Consider the following 24,977-nt stretch of genomic DNA (forward strand, 5'->3'; position numbering starts at 1 on the left):
AAGTGTATTCTGTAGTCTTCCGTCCTTAGTTATTGCTGTATCCTCCAGAAGCTACGGAACGTAGCTGTACATAAAAGAGTGATGAGTTGGCACTAGCCGTTTCATACTTTCGCCTTACATCATACGAGGGTTGGAACTTGAATAGTGGAAACTATTTATTCACAACCGATACAAAAGAGTGGAGCAGTCTACTGCCTGTCGAATCTCTGGAACAGTTCTGAAGCGAATGGAACGAAGTGGTTCCTTCATCTTCGGAATCAAATCAAAGTCACAAGGACTTAAGTCCGGGGAGTATGGTGGTTGATACAGTACATCCTAGTCCTATCGACCGAACAGAGCTGCCAAATCTTGCGCTGTATGCGCCCTCGCATTGTCGTGCAAAATGGTGGGTGGGTTGCGCAGAAAGTGCCGCCGCTTCTTTCGCAAAGGTGGTCGCAGGTGACTTTGATTTGATGAAGGAACCACTTCGTGGCATTCGCTTCAGAACAGTTCCAGAGCGTCGACAGGCAACAGACCGCTCCATTCGCACCATGAACCGAACATGCTCTGCTGATGGTATACTACGCCTTCCACATCGCTGGCAACGGGTTCTACACAACGCGGGTGACTAATTTGAAAGACAGTAACATGTGCAAACATATAACTCTTTTGTTTCGGTTGTAAATAAATAATTGCCACTATTTAAGTTCCAACCCTCGTACAAACAGTTTCCAAACGCACATCTGTCCATCACAAGCCCATATAAGCAGGCACACGGCTCGTATCAAGACAGTATCAACAGTAACACAAGACAGCGTCACGATTCAACTACATTCGCAAACAAGAAAATCCAAACTGGATCTTCTACACGTAATAGTAGTTATTTTTCGCTGAATTCAGGACTAGGCCAGGTCAGAGCAAGTGAACAATGAACTACGGCAACGCACAATCTTGATACTACAATTACATATTATAAAGCTTATTCAATAAACTACTGGAAATCGTTGTCAATCATTATTTCAGCATAAATATTTGCTAAATGTCCGCTGAGGTGACGGAAGTTATATGAAACTTCTTAATATCGTGTTGGAGCTCCTTTTGGCTAACAGTGTACAGCTACTCAGAGTACAGCAGCTCGAAGTGGCATGACTCAACAAGTCGTTGGAATTCCCCTGCAGAAATATTAAGCCATGCTGTCTCCACAGCCATCAATAACTGCGAAAATGTAAGTCTGCAGGCTTTCGTGGCCGTTGTCACTGAAGTTAAAATCTTCTGGGTTATTAGGCCACGTCATGTTTCTTCTATAATGGTCGACGATTCGACCCCTCTGCTGGGATCTTCCTCAGGATGCTAGAGTGTTCTACCAGTAGTGGATACCAGAAGATCCTGAGGAATGTCCCAGGAGAGGGGTCGAAACGTCAACCATTTTAGAAGAGACATGACGCGGCCTAATAACCCAGAAGATTTTAACTTCAATTGCGAAAATGTTGCCGCTGCAGGATTCTGTGAGCGAACTGACCTCACGATTATGTCTCATAAAAGGTCCATGGATGGTCAAATCATTCACTCGAACTGTCGAGAATGTTCAGTCGCGAACAGTTGTGGCCCTGTGACATGGCGGGTTGCCATCCATACAAATTCCATTGTTGTTTGGGAGCATGGAGACTATTAATGGCTGCAAATGGTCTCCTAATAACCAAACATGACCATTTATAGTCAATGATCGATTGAGACCAGACGAGCGAGTATATCACATGGAAACAGAGGCCGTACCATTAACCACCAGCTTGCACAGTGCCTTTTTGACAATCTGGATCCATTGCTTCGTAGAGTCTCCACCACATTCTAATCATATCATCGGATCTTACTAAATGCAGTTGGGACTCATCTGACCACACCACAGTTTTCCAGACGTGTAGGGCCCAACCGATACGATCATGAGTCAGGCGAGATGGTTCAAATGGCTCTGAGCACTATGCGACTTATCTTCTGAGGTAATCAGTCGCCTAGAACTTAGAACTAATTAAACCTAACTAACCTACGGACATCACACACATCCATGCCCGAGCCAGGATTCGAACCTGCGACCGTAGCAGTCCCGCGGTTCCGGACTGCGCGCCTAGAACCACTAGACCACCGCGGCCGGCTCAGGTGAGATGCTGCAGGCGATGTCGTGCAGTGAGCAAAGGCATTCGCATCGATCGTCGACTGCCAAACATCGCTCACTGATTTCTGTTGTTACTTCATGCAGTGTTGCTTGTCTGTTAGTACTGCCAACTCGACGCAAACGCCACTGCTCTTGCACGTTAAGGAAAGACCGTCCGCCACTGTGTTGTTCGAGTGAGTGGTAATGCCTGAAATTTGGTGTTCTCGGCACACTCTTGATACTGTGCATTTCGGAATACAGAATTCACTAACGATTTCCAAAATAGAGTGTCCAATGTGTCTAGCTCCAGCTACCATTCCGCGCTCAAAATCTGTTAATTCCAATCGTGCGGCCATAATCACGTCGGAAAACTTTCCACGTAAATCACCTGAGTACAACTGACTGCTTCGCCAATGCACTGCCCTTTTATACCTTGTGTACGCGATACTATCGACATCTGTATACGTGCATATCGCAGTCTTATGGCTTTTGTCACCTCATTGTATTTATCCTATGAGGAGGCTGTGCAGCTATGCCAACGCGCTGTGTCGCCACCAGAAAGGCAAACAGGCAGAAAGCAAACAGAGGCACATTAGGTAGGTCACAAATTTCATGGGAATAGCAACTTTGTATTTTAACACATAAGATCAATAAATAAATAAACAAACACCGTTTGGTCCATTCTCTCCTGCTCTTTACCACCTGATTTACTTCTGCAGAGAAAACCTCCTCGCTGTTAATTCTCTCGTACCGGAAATTTAATGAGAAAAATGTGGAACGGTACAACAAGTTCCAACTCAATTGCGGAAAGCGGAACAAACTTGGAAGAGATTGCCTTATTTTGAATCGTAAACTTGGCAACATAACCTTTGCAGTGAGTTGGTTCGATGAATTGGAGCTAGCTCTAAACGCAGAAAAACGTTATTCAATGTGAACGAATAGAAGAAACAAACCCGTAACGTTCGGATACATCATTAGTCGTGTCCTCTTTAACACAGTGGCATTGATTAAATATCTGGGCGAAACGTTGCAAAGCGATAATAAATGGGGCAAGCATTTGAGGATTGTGGTAGGCAAGGCTAATGGTCGACTTTGGTTCACTGGGAGAATTCTGGGAAAGTGTGGTTCATCTGTAAAGGAGACTACTGCTCGAATGTTTGGGATAGGTACCAGGTGGGATTAAAGGAAGACATTGAAGCAATAGAGATCCGGGCAGCTAAATTTGTTACAAGTAGGTTGAATGAACATGCAAGTGCCACGGACATCCTTCGGGAACTCAAATGGGAATCCCTGAAGTGAACGATTCTATTGTCCCAAACCTATAATGCGCGTGAGGACCACGTAGACAAGATACGAGAAATTAGGGCTCATATGGAGGCATATAAACAGTCATGTTTCCCTCATTCTGTTAGAGAGTGGAACAGGAAAGGAAATGGCTAGTTGTGGTACGTGGTACCCTCCACCACGCGCCGTAAGGTGAATTGCGGAATACCGATGTAGGAGCAATACATCTTTGTAAAAGCAGAGCGCGATTTCGGCAGAAAGAGTAAAAGGTTTGCGAGATCACCTATCAGCCTGCTGATATGGCGGAATAGCAAAAACTTGCAGTTCTGAAAGACATTCGGAAATGTAGGTCACACTCGTTCATCACAGTCCCAACATAGTGTCACTGCCTCAAACTGGTACTAAGACATGCTCGGACTTCCGAGCCTTTGCCGCAGTCTTTATACTGCTGTGCACCAGCTAGTAGGCCAAACCAGTGATGCGCCGCTAATGTTTACCGACATGACTTCTGCCTCCGAGAGTGCTACCTGTCTGGTGACAACACTTGGTCGCTGTGAGCTTCCAGCCCTGCAACCATTGATGATAAGATCTGGAGACTGCTACCTACGGCTTGCTGAGCTAAAATGATGGTGATTGACACACTCTCCACCTCTCGTAGTATTCGGGAGGTGTGCTAACTACTGCAGCGGTATCCTTTATCAGTCACTGACACCCCCTGCCTTACTTGAGGGCAAGTGCTATGCTCCTGTTCACCTCCGCAGCACGCAGACTTGCTGAGAGGTTACCCTTCAACGTCAACGCGAGTGCTCTGGAGATCCTGCGAAGCCACGCCTGGCATACAGACTACGTCGTTCGGCTACGAGCCCCGCCTTCCACCCGAGACTGCGATTACATAAGCCGGCTGCCGAGAGCGACGTCGGCTGGAGTTTTCTGGGACAATGTCAGCAAGTTTCGAAACTGCGTGCCGCACCGTCGCCGGCCTGGACGCCGCCACAGAGGAGATTACACGGTTGTAAACTTTGGTGCAGCAAATTCTTGTTCTGCTGATGTTGTATCATCAGCACCCGGGACTCTGATTGGTCTGCTCCATTGCACTCTATGCTCCGTCATCCAACAAGAGAAAAGGTCTCAACTGTGCTCCAGCCGTATATTCTGAGTGCCCTTTTCCTAAGATTCCATGTCAATATCTGGCGTAGAAATCCGAAATTATTAGGAAAGAAAGCGGAATCTACGGGCACACATGGATTGAATGTGAAGTAGTGGCAATACGGTTATAATTCATACTAGACTTTAATGAGAGATGTTAACCGAATTATATTCAAATGGAACATTTTTTCTCATTAAATTTCCGGTGGAAGAGAATTAAAAGCGAGAAGGTTTTCTCTGCAGAAATAAATCAGGTGGTAAAAAGCAGGAGAGAATGCTCCAAACGGCGTTTGTTTATTTATTTATTGATCTTATGTGTTAGAATACAATGTTGCTTTTCCCGTGAAATTTGTGACTTACCTAATGTGCCACTGTATATTTTTGTACTAGTTTAATTTGTGACTTGGAGTTAATCAAAGATTAATTATTAAGAGGTCCATTATCAGCAAATAGTCTCAAAAAGTGATTAGTCGATTTTGTTGACATTTTCTGTTAGGATCGAGACTTAAAAGATTTTCCCGCCACCTGGTAGTGAATGTTCTTGCGCCCCCAGTTCAGTAACGTCGTGTTGTTTCGGGACGCAAGATTAAACCAAAATTGCCATTCCGAGTCAAGTGGACCATTTGCTACCACATCTTTGGCAGACGTTTTGATGAAGTGTGAAATAAATAGGCAGATACTCTTCCAACCTGACCGAGTTCAGATGACCTGTAGTAATTAAATTTAATATCAATGGAAGGCATAGGTTTAGGTATAACTGCGTGCCTGCATAAAATTCCACTAAAGCCAGGTCTGCGCTCCCCTCTCCCTTTCCATAACTACATGGTGAAAGTAAATGCTGTTTATTAGAGAGACTATTTGTCATGATGTGGGAGAGCCCCTGCTGTTGCATATGAATGGGCACTAGCTAGTGCCAATACATACATTGCTACTTTTTCATACAGGTAGTCAGTAAATCACAATTAATCGAGATCCTCTACTGATCTTTTCGTCCCTTTATCATTAGCAACTTAAACAATCGGTAAAACCTAAAGCATACAAACCTCCCTAGAAAATTGAAAATAGAAAATTATAAAATATCCCTTGCAGATGATAGAGAAACCCCAATTAGTCCCTACCTCAGTCGCATTCTGGGTCAACAAATAAAAATGATTAATGCTCTATACTCCCCATTAAACCCAGCACAGGTACCTTCTCTAGTGGTTATAAAGTTTGCGTTATCGGTTGCTTTCAAATTTTTACAGGTAAGTTGAACCCACCCGCTGAAAATTATTAACCCCCCCAGCAATAACTCACAGGGGCCGGTAATTTCGCGGAGCACACGAGTATTGTAAACCAGTACCACAGGGGGTAGCTTGCAGAAGCATTAGGACATGAAAAGCGATTTGAAACATCCTACTCGGTGGAATTTTATCAGTACCTTCAGTAGCCGTGTTACGTCGCAATATTCCCTCAATATAATCGCGCCTCATATCGATCACCTTCTCCCACACAGGTGGAAGGCGTCGTACATTGTCAGAATATCCATCCTTATGACACGGATGATGCCTTCTCTATTGTTTTAGCATGTGCCACGAAGAGGTGCCTTCATTTTGGTGAACAGATAGTAATCGCATGGACTCGTATACGATGAATGCGATGAATGTTCCAGCATTTTTCACCCCACATATGCAGCAGTTCGTGCACGGGGTTCGCCATGTGGCATCGTGCATTTCCGGATGCAGTGGCTGAATGAAATACACTGCTGCGCTCTCCGTCCACGTGTTACTTTAGTCTTGACACACTCATGTTGTTCGTGTTTCCTAAACGTATTCTTAGTGAACTAGTGGCGTTCCGCACTTTCAGGCAGTACACACTGCAACTGGCGCAAACACAGCCGTCACCGTTTACAGCGTTACTTCAGATAACCTTCTGGTATGAGCTACAGACAGCGGGCATGCCATGTGACCCACGTCTTTCATGTTACAGCAGTGTTGGCACTACTTTTTGTCCAACCCATGTAAAAAACAGGACGAGTTTTATTAACGTGTAACAACCCTTGAAGCGACGAAGATGACGCGGAAGCATGCAATTTAATATAAAATACATGCAATCGCAAATGTTAGGATACACCCCAAGAAGACATGAGAAATAATAAAAATGTCACATCATCAGATAACGTACCTCTCCGAACATGTAGTGGCTGAGTTTGGGCGTGATGAGATGATTGAGCAATGCAATACTTGCTTGCATTCGAGCAAACGGTGCCTTTTTAGAAGCCGTTTTGTTAACGTTGAAGTTATGAAATTATTGTCCTCACTGCAACCAATTAGAAGCTATTCTTATTTTGTGTTTCTTTCACCTCTTTACATACATTATTCAGTAAAAAACGTAGATTATTTACTGGTAAATGATTCCGAAGCTTATAGTGTTTGGCTTGTGACACAATATGGTCGGTTTTGTTGTGCTGTACTTAGCAATAAATCAGCGAAGACCGTGAGACCAGTAAATAAAATATTAAATCTTACCTCAAAGTAAACACATAATTGACTGATGCAACGAAGTAGCCCAAACATGAATCCCATGTGCTAAAGTCGCACACGTGAGCCCAGAGCCACAGTGTTTGGGTGAGCAGCTGCGAGAGACAGATACGCTCAGCCGCAGCACGTATGGCGAGGTACGTCATCCGGTGACGTCATACGTTCAACATTTCTCATCCATTTTTGGGGTATTACCCCACATTTGTGATACCACTTTTTTTATATTCAATTAATTGTCTGTGCATTATCTAGGTCGTTTAGGACCGAGAGTGTACAGTAAGATTGGAGGACAAGGAACGAGATGCTCATATCAAAAAGAGTGTAACACAGTGATGTAGTCTTTCGCCCCTACTGCTTTATCTATGTATAGATATGCAAGAAAGGTCAGAGTGAAAATCATAAGATTCGCTGGTGACATTGCTATCCTCAGTGAAAGTTAAGAAGAGTTACTGCACGTGTTGAATGGAATCAACATTATTCAGAGTAAAATGAAGAAAGACAAAAGTGACGTGGAGTAGCAATAATGTGACTGCAGTCCGATTAAAATTACTTGATAGTTGACGTCTGTCACTTGCCGCTGCAGCGTTGCCACGCCAGCTGTCGGCTACATCTGGGTTGTAGGCGACACACAAACAGGTGGGTCACTTCACAAGTGCTGTTAGAGTATAACGCAGAGCAATGTTGGAAGTGGCCGCCACAAGGTATGACGGAAATGGCAGATCCTCAGCCGAAAGTTTTTAGGTTACTACTGACTAAAATGGGACAGACGACGGGTTTTGTAGCCCTGAATTTAAAGTCATGTCCTAACCTAAGCTCAACGTCCAGTGTTGAAAATGGTGATCAACAATCTGTGGGACAAACTGAAATCACGATCGCTTTGTTCATTGCTCTTAAGACTAACCACTACGGGCAAGCTCAGGAAAGAAAAATTTCATAATACGCTCGCCTGCATAGCAATCTTCCGCAGCAAAATTTCAGTTTTAGCGGTAAAAGCAAACTGTAATTTCTCGCTGTCATTGTTTACCTGAAGCTATCCTCACACTGGCTACACGGCGTGCCGTGTTACCAACAGATGAACAATCCCAGTTGGCACTTGATTGCAGATTACAAGCGACACAAGCAGATTCCAAACAAAAACAGAATCATAAAAAAATAAGAAATAAAAAAGTCAGTATGGTGATGAAAACGACACGGCGAAGTGTTAGAAATAAAAAAATACATTTAAAACAATTAAATGGATAGAAAGTATGGTCAAAATTCAGTAGGATTTAGAAAAAGTAAAAAACTCCGTTGTATTTGATGAGATTACAACTTAAATCTTCTACAACGCTAACCACTATGCTATGCCTGGTGTCCCAGGCGCAACGGTTAATTGACAGCCTTCAAAAATTGGCCTTCAAGCCATGTCGTGCGAAGCTTATCTAATGTAACCCGATCTTTGTGATTATAATAATTGTGTAAATGACGCTGAACCACGTCTTGTGCGAAAGGATCCATCAGTGTTTGCTAAGTTCTGTGTATGAGACATGTGGATTTCGTTAACATAGTTGTGTGTGTGTGTGTGTGTGTGTGTGTGTGCGATGTTTTTTTGATGTGATTATCACGTGTAATGAAATACGAAATAAAAGGGGTGGGCCCTGGATTCAAAATCCAAAAACATCAGACAAGGAACAGGGAGTGTACTAATTACTGCGGCAGTTTGGCAAGGCGAACGGTTCGGGCGTGACGTTGAGCGCTCTGATTGGAGGAAAACAGCTGCAACATTGGAAATGTCAACTACCAAGAAATTTTAGTCGGAATTTAGTGGTAAATGAAGCATCAGCATTAGGGATGACGAAGTAGACCAAGTCCAGGAAATCACTTCCTTGGAAGCAAAATAAAATATGACAGACGAACCAAGGACATTAAAGGCAGACTATCACAAGCAAAGAGGACATTCCTGGCCAGGAGAAGTTTGCTAGTATCAAACATCTGCTATAATCTGAGGAATAAATTGCTGAGAACGTACATTTGGATCACAGCATTTTATGGTATTGAACGGCTGGAAAACCGGAGCAGAAGCGAATCAACGCGTCTGAGATGTGATGCTACCGAAGGATGTTGAGAATTAGGTGGACTGATGAGATAAGGGGTGAGGAAGTCTCTGCAGACTCGGCGAGAATGCGAACATATGAAGAACATTGACAACAAAGAAGGACAGGATGATAGCAGACGTATTGAGACACCAGGCAGTAATTTCTATGGTACTAGAGACACCTGTACGGGATGTGGGAGACAGAGGTTGGAATACATTCGGTGAATAAATTTGGACGTTACTTCGTGATTCAATAGTTGGGACAACAGGGCAATTCGTGATGGGCCGCAACACATCAGTAAGAAGAGAGGTACTTTGTTGAAGAAAGAGATCTTCGTCTGTGCGAATCAGCTCCTGGTGTCTTCCTTGCTTCGACCAGACTGTGTAATCTTGATATCTTGAGAGAAAAACTATTTCACTACATCTAATACTGTATCTTCCCATATTTTTTTCTAATCAAGTCATTATGTCATTCCTAGTACTCCCAATTTTCTTCATGTTTGTCCTGTTTTATCCTCAGGCTACATTTCATTTTACGTCTTCTGTCCATTCCCTTCAACAGGTCTACCAAGTCTTTCTTACATCTGGCAAGAAGGTGTACATCGTCTGCTAACGTTAGCAGCACTCGCTGCTGTCCCCCTTGAACTTACACCAGCGGGTTATCATTAAAGTGCTGCTACCCACGGAAGTCCAGTGTGGAATGTAACTACCGTCGGCCACCAGGGGCAAATCTGGCGGTGTACACCATCTCGTCGACGTCTCCCGCTCTTATATTCAAGAAATGTGTAAGTGGCGGTTAATAATAGAATCAACATCTGCCTTTCATCCTTGTTGGAGCTTCTCCGCCCACATGCCGTCCTAATCCATTCGATATGGAAACATTTCTGAACGTCTTTCTTGCATTTACAGCGCCAGATTTGCACTTTGTGGGCAAAATTGTAACTAATTTTTCCAGCGTAAATCGGTCCCGTGGTAACGTACTAAGTCTAATACTACTCTAAACTCTCTGCCACTTTACGCTGCCATACGATAATTACAGTTCACACTGGACCTCAGTAAGCTGCCCTATTTAATTATAACCGCCGAGTATTTATTTTCTGAAATTTTCTTTCACTTCTTTTATTGTTCCTTCGACCTACAAGTTGAACAGGATGATAAGCTGCAACATCGTCTTACACATTTCCAATTTTATTGCTCACACTTGGAGTTTGTACAGAACATTCGTCTGTCTGTGTATTTTTGTCCCAATATTTTAAGGATTGACAACAACTGATTTCGTCTTACATTGTCTGAGAATTTCTCTACATCCACAAATTCTTAGAAATTATCCTGTTTCCTTGAATCTATCTTACAGCACAATGGGAGAATTGCCTCACTGGTATCTCTTCCCTTTCTGAAACGAAACTGATACTATTCTTCTGTGTGTTATTCTGGTCAGCAATTAACAAGCGTGATTTGCTCGACTGTTCATGTGATGGAAGGCAAAAGAGACGGAGTGGAAATGTTGTAGTGCCTACGGTTTCGTTGTAGAAAGCATGACTTAATGCTGCTGACTCCTTCTATGTGAAACTATTACTGAATACGTAGTTAAGTAACTCGTGCAATTTTATGCTTGAAAAAGGTAAACAACGGTGCAGGATTTTGTCCATACCCCATAAATATTCAGTGGGTGGGAAAATAATTCGCTCGAAGTGTCCAGAATGTCCTTCAAACAAATCGCGAACAATTGTGACCGCTGACATGGCGCTTTGTAATCCATAACAATTCCGTCCTTGTTTGCGGTCACGAAGTCCACGAATGGCTGCAAATGGTCTCCAAGTATCCGAAAATAACAATTTCCAGTGAATGATCGGTTCAGATGGACCAGAGGACCCAATCACATTCCATGCAAACGCAGCCCAAACCATTATGGAGCCCACCACAAGCTTGCACAGTGCTATGTTGACAACTTGGATGCGTGGCTTCGTGGGGTCTGCACCACCCTCGAATCATCAGTCTACTGTATAGTTTGATGTGGGCCGCCACGAGTTCCTCTTCATTGTCAACCTCCTCATCTCAGAGAAGTAATTACAATCTACGTCCTGAATCGTTCACTGGGTGTATTCCAGTCTCGGTTTTCCTCAACAGTTTTTACCTTCTACAGCTTCGTCCAATACCAAGGAAGTCATTATCTAATGTCTTAACAGATGTCCTACCATCTTCTTGTTAGTGTTTTGTATATGTTTCTTTTCTTCCCAATACTCTGGAGAACCTCCTCATTCCTTACCTTGTCAATCCTCCTAATTTTCAACAATCTTCTGCAACACCGCATTCAAATTCTTCGATTCTCTTCTTTTCTGGTTTTCCCACAATACGTATTTCACTAAAATACGATGAAATGCTCCAAACGTGCATTCTCAAAAATTTCTTACTTAAATTAATGCGTGTATTTGATACTAGTAGACTTCTCTTGGTCAGGAATGCCCTTTCTGCCAGTAGTAGCCTGCGTTTGATGTCATCTTTACTCCGTCCGTCATTGGTTGTTTTACTGCCTAAGTAACAGAATTCCTTAACTTCATCTACTTCGTGATCACCAGTATTGGGTTAAGTTTCTCACTCTTCTTATTTCTGCTACTTTGCATTACTTTCATCTTTCTTCGATTTACTCTCCATATTGTGTATTCATTAAACGGTTCATTCGATACAGCAGATCCTGTAATACTTCTTCCTTTCCACTGAGGATAACAATGTCATCAGCGAATCTTATCATTGATATCCCTTACCCCATGAATTTATTCCCACCCTTGCCACCCTTGAACCTTTGCGTAATTGCTTTTTCGGTGACTAGATTGAACAATGGGGGTGAAAGACTACATCCCTGTCTTACATACTTCTTATTCCGAGCACTTCGTTCTTCGTTTCCCACTCTTCTTATTCCCTCTTGGTTCTTATAATATTGCATATTACCCGTCTTTCCATATAGTATTTCGAATATCTTTCCCCATTTTACAATGTCGAACGATTTTTCAGGTCGACAGATCTTATGAACGTATCTTGATTTTTCTTCTGTCTTGCTTCCATTATTAGCTACAACGTCAGAAATGCCTCTGCGGTGCCTTTACATTTTCTAAAGCCAAACTAATTGTTATCCAATATATCTCACATAACACATCCCCAGTTTTCTTTTCCATTCTTCCGTATATTACTGTGATCTGCAACTTGATTGCATGAGCTGTTAAGCTGATTGTGCGATAATTCTCACACTTGTCGGCTATTGCAGTGTTCGAAATTGTGTGAATGATGTTCTTCTGAAAGTCAGATGGTATATCGCCATATTAATACATTCTACACACCAATGTGAATAGTCGTTGTGTTGCCATTTCCGTTCACAATTTTAGAAATTGTTATTCGTTCGTAAGTCTTCCAGAGCTGTTTTAGATTCTGATTCTTGTACTGAAGCTCCTATCTCTTTTGTATCCACTCCTGTTTCTTCTCCTATTGCGTCATCAGACAAGCCTTCTCCCTCATAGAGGCCTTCGATGTAGTCCTTCCTCCCATCTGCTCTCTCCTCTTAGCGCCGGCCTGGGTGGCGGAGCGGTTCTAGGCGCTACAGTCTGGAATCGCGCGACCGCTACGGTCGCAGGTTGGAATCCTGCCTCGGGCATGGATGTGTGTGATGTCCTTAGGTTAGTTGGTTTAAGTAGTTCTAAGTTCTAGGGGACTGATGACTTTAGAAGTTAAGTCCCATAGTGCACAGAGCCATTTAAACCATTTGAACCTCTGCTCTTATTGCACTCTTAATGTTACCACGCTGGCTTTTAATTTCACCAAAGGTTGTTTTGATTTGCTGAGTCAGTCCTCCCGAGAGTCATTTCATTTTCGACTTCTTCGCATTTATCCTGCAGCCATTTCGCCTTAGCTTCCCTGCACTTCCTGTTTCTTCCATTCCTAAGTAAACTATATTTTTACATTTTCCTGAACGTTTTGTATTTCCTTCTTTCCTGGATCAACTGAAGCATTAAGAAATGCTTTCATCGCAGTTACCTTCTTTGTACCGACGTGTTCCTAATTTCCGTAACTGCTCTTTTCGGAGACGTTCATTCTTCTTATACTGAACTGCCTACTGAGCTATTACTTATCGCAGTGTCTACAGCCTCAGAGAACGTCAAGTGTACCTTCTTATCATTTAGTACTTCCGAATACCACTTCTTTGCGCTCTGATCCTTCCTGACTACTCTCTTGAACTTCAGACTACTCTTCATCACTGCTAAATTGTGATCTGATTCTATATCTGCTGCTGGGTATGCCTTAAAATTGGATATCTGATTTCGGAATCTCTGCCTTACCATGATGTAATCTAACTGAAATCTTCCTATATCTTGCGGCCTTTTCCAAGTATACCTCCTTCTATTGCGATTCTTGAGTAGAGTACGCGCTGTTACTAGCTGAAATTTATTGCAGAACTCAAGTAGCTTTTCTCCTCTTTCATTCCTACTACCAATCGCATATACTAGCGTAACTGTTTCTTCTGCACTTGCTCCTACACCCGTATTGCAATCTTCCATCTCTATTAGATTTTTATCTCCAATTACATACTGAATTACCAGTTCAGTGTCCTCATATATTTTCTCTTTTTCTTTACCTTATACTTGCGGCGGCGGCATGTATGCTTGAACTATTGTTGTCGGTTGGGTTTGCTGTAAATTCTGATGAGAATAACCATAGATTGAACTAGTCACAGCAACCTACTCTCTGCTGCACCACCCCAAGGGCAATAGACTGTCCTGAACCTCTGTCCTTTGCTCCACCCTTTTTGTAAAGGCCTTTACCAGAATGAGGGCGATTTCTTATCCCAGAGGTCTTTGAACGCCAGTGTTGAGATTTTTATTCAACATTTAAGCGTTGGAGTGATGCAGATGTTTCGATTAGTAATGAAGACGCTACCCTCCTTTTTATTTTTTGTTCACGTCATTTTGTTCGTTATTGGTCGTTGTATTTGTTCGGTGTGGACGTCCCATGATGCTTGTACAATTTCGTATTTTATCCATCCACTCAATTTTTTTTTATTACAGAGGGCACCTGAGCCTCTGATCGAACATGTTGAGCTGCAGTGCTGGCCACCCCTAGACCATGGCTGCTTACAGCTCTTACCAACTCTAATCGGGGCTCATCTGTGCAGGCTACGGTTTTCCAGTCGTCTAAGGTCCAACTAATGTGGCCACGAGCCCAAGAGAGGTGCTGTTGGCGATGTCGTGCCGTTAGCAAATGCACATGCTGCCCTAGCCCACTAATGACCAATTTCGCAGCACTGTCCGAACGGATACGGCGTCATAAGTTCCACATGATTTCTGCAGTTATATCGGGCAGGAATGCTCGTTTGTTAGCATTGATAACTTAACCCGAACACCTCTGCTCTCGGTCGTAAAGTGAAGGCCGGCGGCCACTGCATTGGCCGTCATAATGCCTGAAATTTGGTATGCTCGGCACACTCTTCAGTCTGTGGATCCTGGAATAATGGATTACCTACCGATTTCCGAAACAGAATGTCCCATGCGCCAGGCTCCAACTACCAATCCGAGTTCGAAGTCTGTTTATTCCTGTTGTGCTGCCATAATCCCGTCGGAATCCTTTTCACGTGAATCGCCTGAATGCAAATGACGCTCCACCAATGGACTGTCTCTTACACCTTGTGTGCGCGGTACTACCGTCATCTGTGTACCTGCATATCGCTAACCCATGACTTCTGTAGAATAAAACATCTAAAACTACTGACTGGCCGCACACAGGGGCTACACGCATCCAATCTCCCCCTCATCTATATAATATTGAGCCAATCCATCACCTGCTATGCAAAAATTGCATGGCAGTTCCCTCTGTCTACAAGGAGCATTAAAAAAGAAACAAACCAGACGCTAACGAAAATCGCAGTAGAGATAGTAGCGCCATTGTCTGCCAGCTAAGAGGACCCAAACTCGCCGCTAGAGGGATATGGGTGCACACCCACGTGACTACAGGTCGGGCACGTCCACTGTGCTGAAAACAGAGAAATGAAAGCTTCAAAAGAAGGGCAGAATGGAGGAGAGTGCGTTTAGTTACACCGGAAGGAGTACGGTCAAGAAAAATTCATCAAAGAATGGCACAAGTATACGAAGAACACTGAACGTCCGTGGCAAGAGTCAAGGCGTGGCGGAAGCGAACGGATGTCGTTGGTTGATGACGCACGGTCTGGAACGCCACACCCCTTTACCGGTGCCACTATCTAGCAAGTGGAAGCCTCACTGTGCAACACCGGTGAGTTGAGGGGGCAGCCACTGTCCCAAAGACCAGATTGAGAGTCGTAATTGCGGCGGACATGCAGTGCTCTCCGTGCACTTGCGCCATTCATTGATAAATTTCCCGTTACCTGTACTCCTTCCATTCTAAGGAAACCCACTACATCACCTCACTCTTTTTTTTAACCTTCCATATCTTTGTTTCCTGAATCATTAAGTGCAATGGATAATCTACTTTGCCGTAATTATAGCATACGTTTACCTACCAACATATGGATCCTATACCACGTCAGATTACCACCCCTTCTTATACTGAATACCTTCGAGCAATCTGCACCACTCGCAAACACGACTCCAATAATTCTGTTGTCTCCCGTCTGATAGTCAATCCTGGCAAACTGCCGCGCCTACACCGACACATTCCATCAACCCCACACCTGTAAACTCTCCACATCCCCTCCCAACAAAATTTCAACCGACTCCCTCCCAAAGGCAATGAAATCCGTCCCGACATTTACCCATCCTACCAACTGTAGTTCCACCCTACCTAATCAAGTCACTATTTACTTCCCCTTCGGAGCTTTTCCATTTCCCCTTCATTTTCAATGAGAGTTTAATGCCTAATCTTAAAGTCATAGTTTTCTTTCAAATGCATTCTTATGATTTTGTTTCAATTTTCAGTATTCCTATTTACAATTGACGACGATGAAAGTAAAGTTTATTTTATATAAAACCTTCATCTTAACGAATTTTAAAATCACTTGTAAATCTATCATCTTTAAATTTATTGCATTTTCGCCTGTGTGCGTACTACTTATCCACTTGGGTGAACAGCCGAGTGACAGTATCACTGACAGCCCACTACCTGCCCATATGGGTCTGGGAGATGAAGTACCAATAAACAAAAGAAAGCATTAGTTGCATAACTGGAACATCTTAACAGGTTTAACGAAAACAGAAATATCAGATCTAAACCTCTGTTCATTTATTTTCCTACTTTCCACATTAGTTTGAAAAAGCCAATCAACGTTCGTTCTTCCCGTCACTTTGGATCTACTCGTACTTACTTTTCCTTCTGCCTCAGGGACCAAATTTACTGTAGGAGCTGCTGATTCAGCTCTTAATCAGTTTACATATGTAGTGCTAGAAACTTTCCAGACATTGAGGTACGCTCGGTTTATCGAAATCCAACCAGCGAATGGAGCGTTCGAGTCTGTCACAAGGTTTCCCGGAGGTTTTTCGTGGTTGCGAGGTAAATTGTATGAGTGAAATTCTGCCCCCAAAACGTTCCAATTAGGTCTCTCTGTGACTCACTAACAGATTGCCTGACACTTGGCTGAAAAGTCCGTGACTCTGCAACTGGTCATTAATCTATGCTCTACTTAGATACTAAAAATTATTCAAAAAATAATATATTTATGACAGATCCAGTTCACGTAAGCAAACTCAACGCACTGGGACTGGATTGATTAGTTAACCACTGTAACAGCGACGTTTGGAAACGACTTGTTCAGAATTGAAGAGCGAAATCATAGTTTAAGGAATCAACTCGAAACTCACAATTATGGTTTGGGGATTTTAGAAGAGTAGACTAGAATAGTCAGAAAGCTGACTGACCTATCTCGTCGGGCAGATGCGGCTGCATCCTGAGCCAGTCTCGAACAGACGCTATGGCCCTCTTGATGTCCTCTTCGTCTGTCCCCAGACTCTTCCTGATGGTCTCCACCTGCTCCCGCGTCGCAGGGATGAAGCTGTAGCGATCGCTCATTGCTGGCTGGTATTCTGTAAGCAGAAGCAAGGGCGTACTGCCAAAAAGGGACCGGTGATACAGTTCTCAAAAGTACAGACCTTGGGTGCAAATTTCGCCTCTCGTGACAAAGATATTTTCTGCTTCGGTGCAATATGACCAGTTATTTCTTTGCTCATTCGAAAAGAAACAGTGTTTAGGGTTCCGTATCTCAATCGGTGAAAACGGAACCCTTATTGCGTCAACTATATCAATGCATGGTGTCTGTTCTTTTGAAGATGTCCGAAAGAACAGAGACCACGTGGAATCCGCATCCGTGATTCATATTATGTAAAGTGAAGGTGGAGGAAGGGGAGAGGAAACGAAAGGGAAGGAGCTGTTTCTGTCAACCGCATCGAAATTTGATGCGAATTCAGTGGCGACGAGTGAAAATTTGTACCAGGTCGGCATTCGAACCTGAGGTCTTCTGCTTTCTAGACAGCTGCGTTAACCACTGCGCCACACGGACAGGTGTTTATTGAGATTGCAAGGACTACGTCAGCACGCCTCTAGGTCGACCCACATTCCCAGCCAGCGCCACCCATCTGCCGGCCCTGTCCGATATTTTGAGGTTTCCACAGGAGGGCGGACGTGGTTGGGCATTTGCACTGAAGAAGGTGGATTCGTTGCCCATCGAGACGCATCAAATATAGGAATGCGTGGTGTCTCTTCATTTGGACATGTCCACACGAACAGATAACAAGTGTTCACAAAACTTATTCGCGTCGATGTACAATAAATCCACCGCCTTGAGTTCGGATGCACAACTACGTCCGACTTCATGTGGAAATTTCTAAGTAGCGGGCATGGAGGATATAGACAGGGATTGCAGATAGGTGACATTAGACGAGAATGATGGTTCCGAGATAGTCCGTGTAATTGAGATAAACGCTGTGTCCGGCTGGCGCAGTAGTGAACAGTTTAACACAACTGCTTAGTAATAACGAGATCGTAGGTTCGAATCATAGTCTGGCACATATTTTCGCTCGTCGCCGCTGATTCCACATAAAGTACCGATGCAGCTGACATCAATAGCCCCTTTCCTTTCTTTTCTCAGCTTTTACACTCCTGGAAATGGAAAAAAGAACACATTGACACCGGTGTGTCAGACCCACCATACTTGCTCCGGACACTGCGAGAGGGCTGTACAAGCAATGATCACACGCACGGCACAGCGGACACACCAGGAACCGCGGTGTTGGCCGTCGAATGGCGCTAGCTGCGCAGCATTTGTGCACCGCCGCCGTCAGTGTCAGCCAGTTTGCCGTGGCATACGGAGCTCCATCGCAGTCTTTAACACTGGTAGCATGCCGCGACAGCGTGGACGTGAACCGTATGCGCAGATGACGGACTTTGAGCGAGGGCGTATAGTGGGCATGCGGGAGGCCGGGTGGACGTACCGCCGAATTGCTCAACACGTGGGGCGTGAGGTCTCCACAGTACATCGATGTTGTCGCCAGTGGTCGGCGGAAGGTGCACGTGCCCGTCGACCTGGGACCGGACCGCAGCGACGCACGGATGCACGCCAAGACCGTAGGATCCTACGCAGTGCCGTAGGGGACCGCACCGCCACTTCCCAGCAAATTAGGGACACTGTTGCTCCTGGGGTATCGGCGAGGACCATTCGCAACCGTCTCCATGAAGCTGGGCTATGGTCCCGCACACCGTTAGGCCGTCTTCCGCTCACGCCCCAACATCGTGCAGCCCGCCTCCAGTGGTGTCGCGACAGGCGTGAATGGAGGGACGAATGGAGACGTGTCGTCTTCAGCGATGAGAGTCGCTTCTGCCTTGGTGCCAATGATGGTCGTATGCGTGTTTGGCGCCGTGCAGGTGAGCGCCACAATCAGGACTGCATACGACCGAGGCACACAGGGCCAACACCCGGCATCATGGTGTGGGGAGCGATCTCCTACACTGGCCGTACACCACTGGTGATCATCGAGGGGACACTGAATAGTCCACGGTACATCCAAACCGTCATCGAACCCATCGTTCTACCATTCCTAGACCGGCAAGGGAACTTGCTGTTCCAACAGGACAATGCACGTCCGCATGTATCCCGTGCCACCCAACGTGCTCTAGAAGGTGTAAGTCAACTACCCTGGCCAGCAAGATCTCCGGATCTGTCCCCCATTGAGCATGTTTGGGACTGGATGAAGCGTCGTCTCACGCGGTCTGCACGTCCAGCACGAACGCTGGTCCAACTGAGGCGCCAGGTGGAAATGGCATGGCAAGCCGTTCCACAGGACTACATCCAGCATCTCTACGATCGTCTCCATGGGAGAATATCAGCCTGCATTGCTGCGAAAGGTGGATATACACTGTACTAGTGCCGACATTGTGCATGCTCTGTTGCCTGTGTCTATGTGCCTGTGGTTCTGTCAGTGTGATCATGTGATGTATCTGACCCCAGGAATGTGTCAATAAAGTTTCCCCTTCCTGGGACAATGAATTCACGGTGTTCTTATTTCAATTTCCAGGAGTGTAATTTACGTAAAAGAGATATTTTGTCTTCCTGTCCGACTGATAAAAAGCCTGTTCATCAGGATCAGGGAGGTGTATCAGGTTGAAATTAATGTCACATACAAATATCTATAGTACTACTGTCACCTACCTGCGGTCCCTGTCCATTTCCTCTAAGGCCGCTATTTTTGTATTCCTGCAGGAAGTTGGAGGTACCCTACTGGCAATAAAAATCGCTACACCACCAAGATGACGTGCTACAGACGCGAAATTTCACAGACAGGAAGAAGATGCTGTGATATGCAAATGATTAGCTTTTCAGAGCATTCACACAAAGTTAGCGCGGCTGGCGACATCTACAAGTGCAGACTTGAGTAAAGTTTCCAACCGATTTCTCATACACAAACAGCAGTTAACTAGCGTTACCTGGTGAAACGTTGTTGTGATGCCTCGTGTAAGGAGGTGAAATGCGTACCATCACGTTTCCGACTTTGATAAATGGTCGGATTGTGGCCTATCGCGATTGCGGTTTATCGTATCACTACATTGCTGCTCGCGTTGGCCGAGATCCACTAACTGTTAGCAGAATATGGAATCGGTGGGTTCAGGGGGGTAATACGGAACGCCGTGCTGGATCCCAACGGCCTCGTATCACTAGCAGTCGACAGCATCTCATCCGCATAGCTGTAACGGATCGTGTAGCCACGTCTCGATCCATGAGTCAACAGATGGGAACGTTTGCAAGACAACAACCATCTGCACTAACAGTTCGACGACGTTTGCACCAGCATGGAATAGCAGCTCGGACACCATGGCTGCGGTTACCCTTGACGCTGCATCACACACAGCAGCGCCTGCGATGGTGCACTCAACGACGAACCTGAATGCACGAATTTCAAAACGTCATTTTTTCGGATGAATCCAGGTTATGTTTACAGCATCATTATGGTCGAATCCGTGTTTGGCGACATCGCGGTGAACGCACATTGGAAGCGTGTATTCGTCATCGACATACTGGCGTATCACCCGGCGTGGTGGTATGGGGTGCCATTGGTTACACGTCTCGGTCACCTCTTGTTCGCATTGGCGACACTTTGAACAGTGAACGTCACATTTCGGATGTGTTACGACCCGTGGCTCTACCCTTCATTCCATCCCTGCGAAACCCTACATTTCAGCAGGATAATGCACGACCGCATGTTGCAGGTTCTGTACGGGCCTTTCTGGATACAGAAAATGTTCGACTGCTGCCCTGGCCAGTACATTCTCCAGATCTCTCATCAATTGAAAACGTCTGGTCAATGGTGGCCTGGCAACTGGCTCGTCACAATACGTCAGTCACTACTCTTGATGAACTGTGGTATCGTGTTGAAGCTGCATGGGCAACTGTACCTGTCCACGCCATCCAAGCTCTGTTTGAATCAATGCCCAGGCGCATCAAGGCCGTTATTAAGGGCAGAGGTGTTTGTTCTGTGTACTTATTTCACAGGATATTTGCACCCAAATTAGGTGAATATTTAAAGTCAGTTGTAGTAAAATATATCTGTCCGATGAATAACCGTTTATCATCTGCATTTCTTCTTGGTGTAGCAGTTTTAATGGCCAGTAGTGTATTTGTGCATCTGCACTCAAGAAGGTGGATTCGTTGCCCGTTGAGGTGAATCAATTATGTGAATGCGTGGTGTCTGTTCCTTCGGACATGCCCGAAAAAACAGACATCACGCATTCATATAATTGACTCGCCTCGATGCTTGGTTTCTTTTCTTTCGGATATGTCCGGAAACAGACACCATGCATTCATACAATTTATTCGCATAGATGGGCAATGAATTTACCACTTTCAGTACAGATGCCCAATTACGTCCGACCTCCTGCGGGAATTCCAAACTAACAGGCACGTCGAGCATGGACATGGACATGGCGCGAGGTGGGAGTGCGAACGGCCGAGTGGCGCGTTGAGATAGACCGTGCAGTTACAATAAACACTGAGTCCAGATGGCACATTGGCGAAAGCAACTGCTTAGTAACTATGGGATCATGGGTTCCAATCCCATCAGTAGTACCTCCCCTGCCTTTCCCTTCTCCTCCTCCCCCCCCCCCCCACCAAAAATGGTTCAAATGGCTCTGAGCACTATGGGACTTAACATCTATGGACATCAGTCCCCTAGAACTTAGAACTACTTAAACTTAACTAACCTAAGGACATCACACAACACCCAGCCATCACGAGGCAGAGAAAATCCCTGACCCCGCCGGGAATCGAACCCGGGAGTGGGAAGCGAGAACGCTACCGCATGAGCACGAGATGCTCCCCCCCCCCCCCCCCCCCCCCCAATTCAAATTTTGTAATACAGAATCATTTTGTCTGTTCGTCTGTCCATCAGGCTGTTAAAAGCCCTTCGTCTCAGGAGCGGGTAGACGTATCAAGTTTAAATTTATGTCACATACGAGGTGCGAATGGAAAGTTTTAGGAATGGGCTTGTAATTGTACAATGGTGGTGCTTATATGCTACTGTGATGCATCTCCTACAAAATAGTCCCCTTCTGACTGAACACACTGACTCCAAAGGTGTTTCCATCTTTGGATACATTCCTGGAATTTTTTTCCTGAAGTGTGTTAAGGACGCTCTCCGTATTTGCCTGGATGTCTTCAAACGTCCCAGCTTCTCTTTCAGTGAAAATTTCAGTCTAGGAAAAAGGGAGAAGGGTGCAGGGGCCAAATCAGGGGAATATGGCGGTTGTAGAAGCACAGAAATTTTGAATTTGGTCAAAAATTCAACGATGGAGAAGACACGATGAGCCGGAGCATTGTCACGTTGAAGCACTCAAGTCCTGTCTTTCCACAATGAAGGCCTTTTTTTCCACACCTTTTCGCGCAAACGCTCAAGGACACATTTGCAGTGTTCCTAGTTAAGTTTCTGTCCTCCAGGGGTAAATAGATGACGCACAATAGGCGGTAGAATCGAAAAAAAATCACCAACATTGTCTTCACCTTCCACCAACTTTGCAGTGCTTTTTTCGGACTTGGTGAACCTGGAGGCTTCCACTTTGGTTTCAGGATCATACCCATATACCCACGATTCGTCACCTGTAATTACCATATTTAACAAATCTGAGTCATTTTTAGTCCGATTAATCAGTTTTTGGCACACTTCAAGTCGGTGTTGTCTCTAGTCACTTGAAAACACTTGGAATGAATTTTTAGGACACTTGACGCATGTTCAGATCTTGAGTTAAAATTGACCGAACTGCATAGAAACTTAAATTAAGTTCATCAACCATCTCTCTAATTGTAAGTCTACGATTTGAGCGCACTAAGACGCGAATTTTCACAACGTTTTCATTCGTCTTTGAGGTGGATGGACGGCCGGACCGTGGTTCATCTTCTAATGATTCGTGGCTATTTTTGAATCTGTTAAACCAGACAAAAACATCTGACTGGCTCATACGAGGGCTATTCGGAAAGTAAGGAACGATAGCTCGCGAAATGGAAACCACAGTGAAAATCAGAACTGTTTTATTTGCAACGGTTAGCTACACCTTCCAGCTACTTCTCTACACAGTCGCCGCTCAGACTTAGGCATCTGTCGTGATGTTGTACCAACTTTTGAATTCTCTAATATAGAAGACAGCCGCCAGTGCTTTTTGAAAATTGTGTACTCTGGACTGCAGCTCGTTGTCTGTGTTAAAATATTGTCTTCATAGCCAGTGGTTCATTTGAGCAGAGATGAACCACAGGGGTAGCTAATTACGGACTGTATTGTGGGTGATCAAACACTTCCCATCGAAAATGCTGCAGGAGCATCTTCATTGCCCCTGCTGAATGCGGCCGAGAATAGTCGTGTGGAACGAACCGCATGACAGCTATGTTATGTGGATTGCATAGCTTCTGCCGAAATCTGTCGCCAGGCCCTCATACTTGGCGGGAGACGCTAACTTCCAGCCATCTTTACGTTCTGACTGTGAGCTCAGAACTGAAAAGAGTGACATGATGCGATCGACGGACGTACTAGACACAGTGTCCAACGAATCTTTGCAAAGCTTCATCAGATTTTCATCATATTTTCCAATTCGCGACCGATCGTTCCTTACTTTCCAAATATCCCTCGTACAATTATCTCCATAAGCTCTTTTTAATAGTTCGTAAGTCCCAGAAGCTGATTTCCCGGTTTAAAAAAAAATTCACACAAACTCGTTCCTCAGTTTTTACGTCCATTTTCAAGCAGACACAATCCGACAGTAAACCCTAACAGATCCGCACTCAACTTGCTGTCATAGTGAACTGAGTAAAAGAAACTCAGTTTCCTGTCAGAGGGCGTTCAAGGATAAGGCAATGACTCACTCCCCACCCACGGTGTAGCTGCCCGCCATACCAGTAAGTAGTAGCGGATCCATTCTTAAAACTTTCCAATCACACCTCATACAGTGGTCTATAAGCGTTTGGTGGTGCAATAAATGTAAACTTCTAAGTCAATGCCACCGAACGATATGGCCATTTATATCAAATACAAAGGTCTGTAGGCCTTTGGAATCATAAAAACTTTATCTTCTAAGTCAGTATAATCAAAATACACAGCCATTTAAGTTAAATGATTTGGTACTCGCAAACGCACTCGTCAAAATCATCAGGGTACTTCCCTTTCGTTTACAATCATGAAATTTGACAAGAAGGAAAGTTTAACATTACATATAAAGAGAAAATTTCTAAAACTGTTAATTCGTAATTATATAACACGAAAATGTTTTTCTTTTTGTCATTACTATCCGACGCTAAATCTGAAATTACAGCAATGTGGGTCGCAATGACAAAAGTTAAACATGAGGCAAGAAGTGACTTCATTGCTCGTAAGAAGCGTCTCGGTATTTATTAATCATCAGATACCCAGGAGTGATTGATGCATGTAGATAAGGCGTTTCAAGTTGTATGTCAAACAAATATTCAAAAAAAAGTTTGTTTAACTTTTACCATTCCGACCCATTCAGACTAAATTCAAAACTACGATTATTTAAATAATGGTCGCTTGCCTCCTGGATGATATAACTGAAATTAAAACATTCTTCAAAACCTTGTAGTCCTTGGGTCCGATATCTTGCCAGTATCAGCTTCAAAACAGGCAAAAATCGTCGGGGTTCTCGAGTACTGATATGTATGAAGTATTTATATACAGTGCGTGAGTGATGAGTGGGAAAATCTATCTCTTTCATTCCTCCTTGCACACGTAGCCCAGTAAAGCACATGACTTCTGCTTATTAGGCATATGCACTGACTGCTGCGCCACACTGGTACTGTGGCTACCACAGCTGCACGAATTACCGTGCTGCGTCTCCC

At 44.5% G+C, this 24,977-nt stretch overlaps 1 protein-coding gene across 2 annotated transcripts in view; it reads right to left on the reverse strand.

Annotated features, from left to right (window-relative positions):
• The window catches only part of LOC126484055 (retinol-binding protein pinta-like), a 308,676-nt gene that overhangs the window by 88,017 nt on the left and 195,682 nt on the right, over positions 1-24,977 (reverse strand). For both annotated transcript variants that reach the window (XM_050107405.1, XM_050107404.1), the window contains exon 2: positions 17,017-17,181. In XM_050107405.1, the coding sequence (XP_049963362.1) occupies positions 17,017-17,167 (151 nt within the window). In that variant the 5' untranslated portion in view covers positions 17,168-17,181. The remainder of the gene's footprint in view (positions 1-17,016; positions 17,182-24,977) is intronic.

Source organism: Schistocerca serialis, chromosome 6 (genome assembly GCF_023864345.2).
Source record: "Schistocerca serialis cubense isolate TAMUIC-IGC-003099 chromosome 6, iqSchSeri2.2, whole genome shotgun sequence".
NCBI lineage: Eukaryota > Metazoa > Arthropoda > Insecta > Orthoptera > Acrididae > Schistocerca > Schistocerca serialis.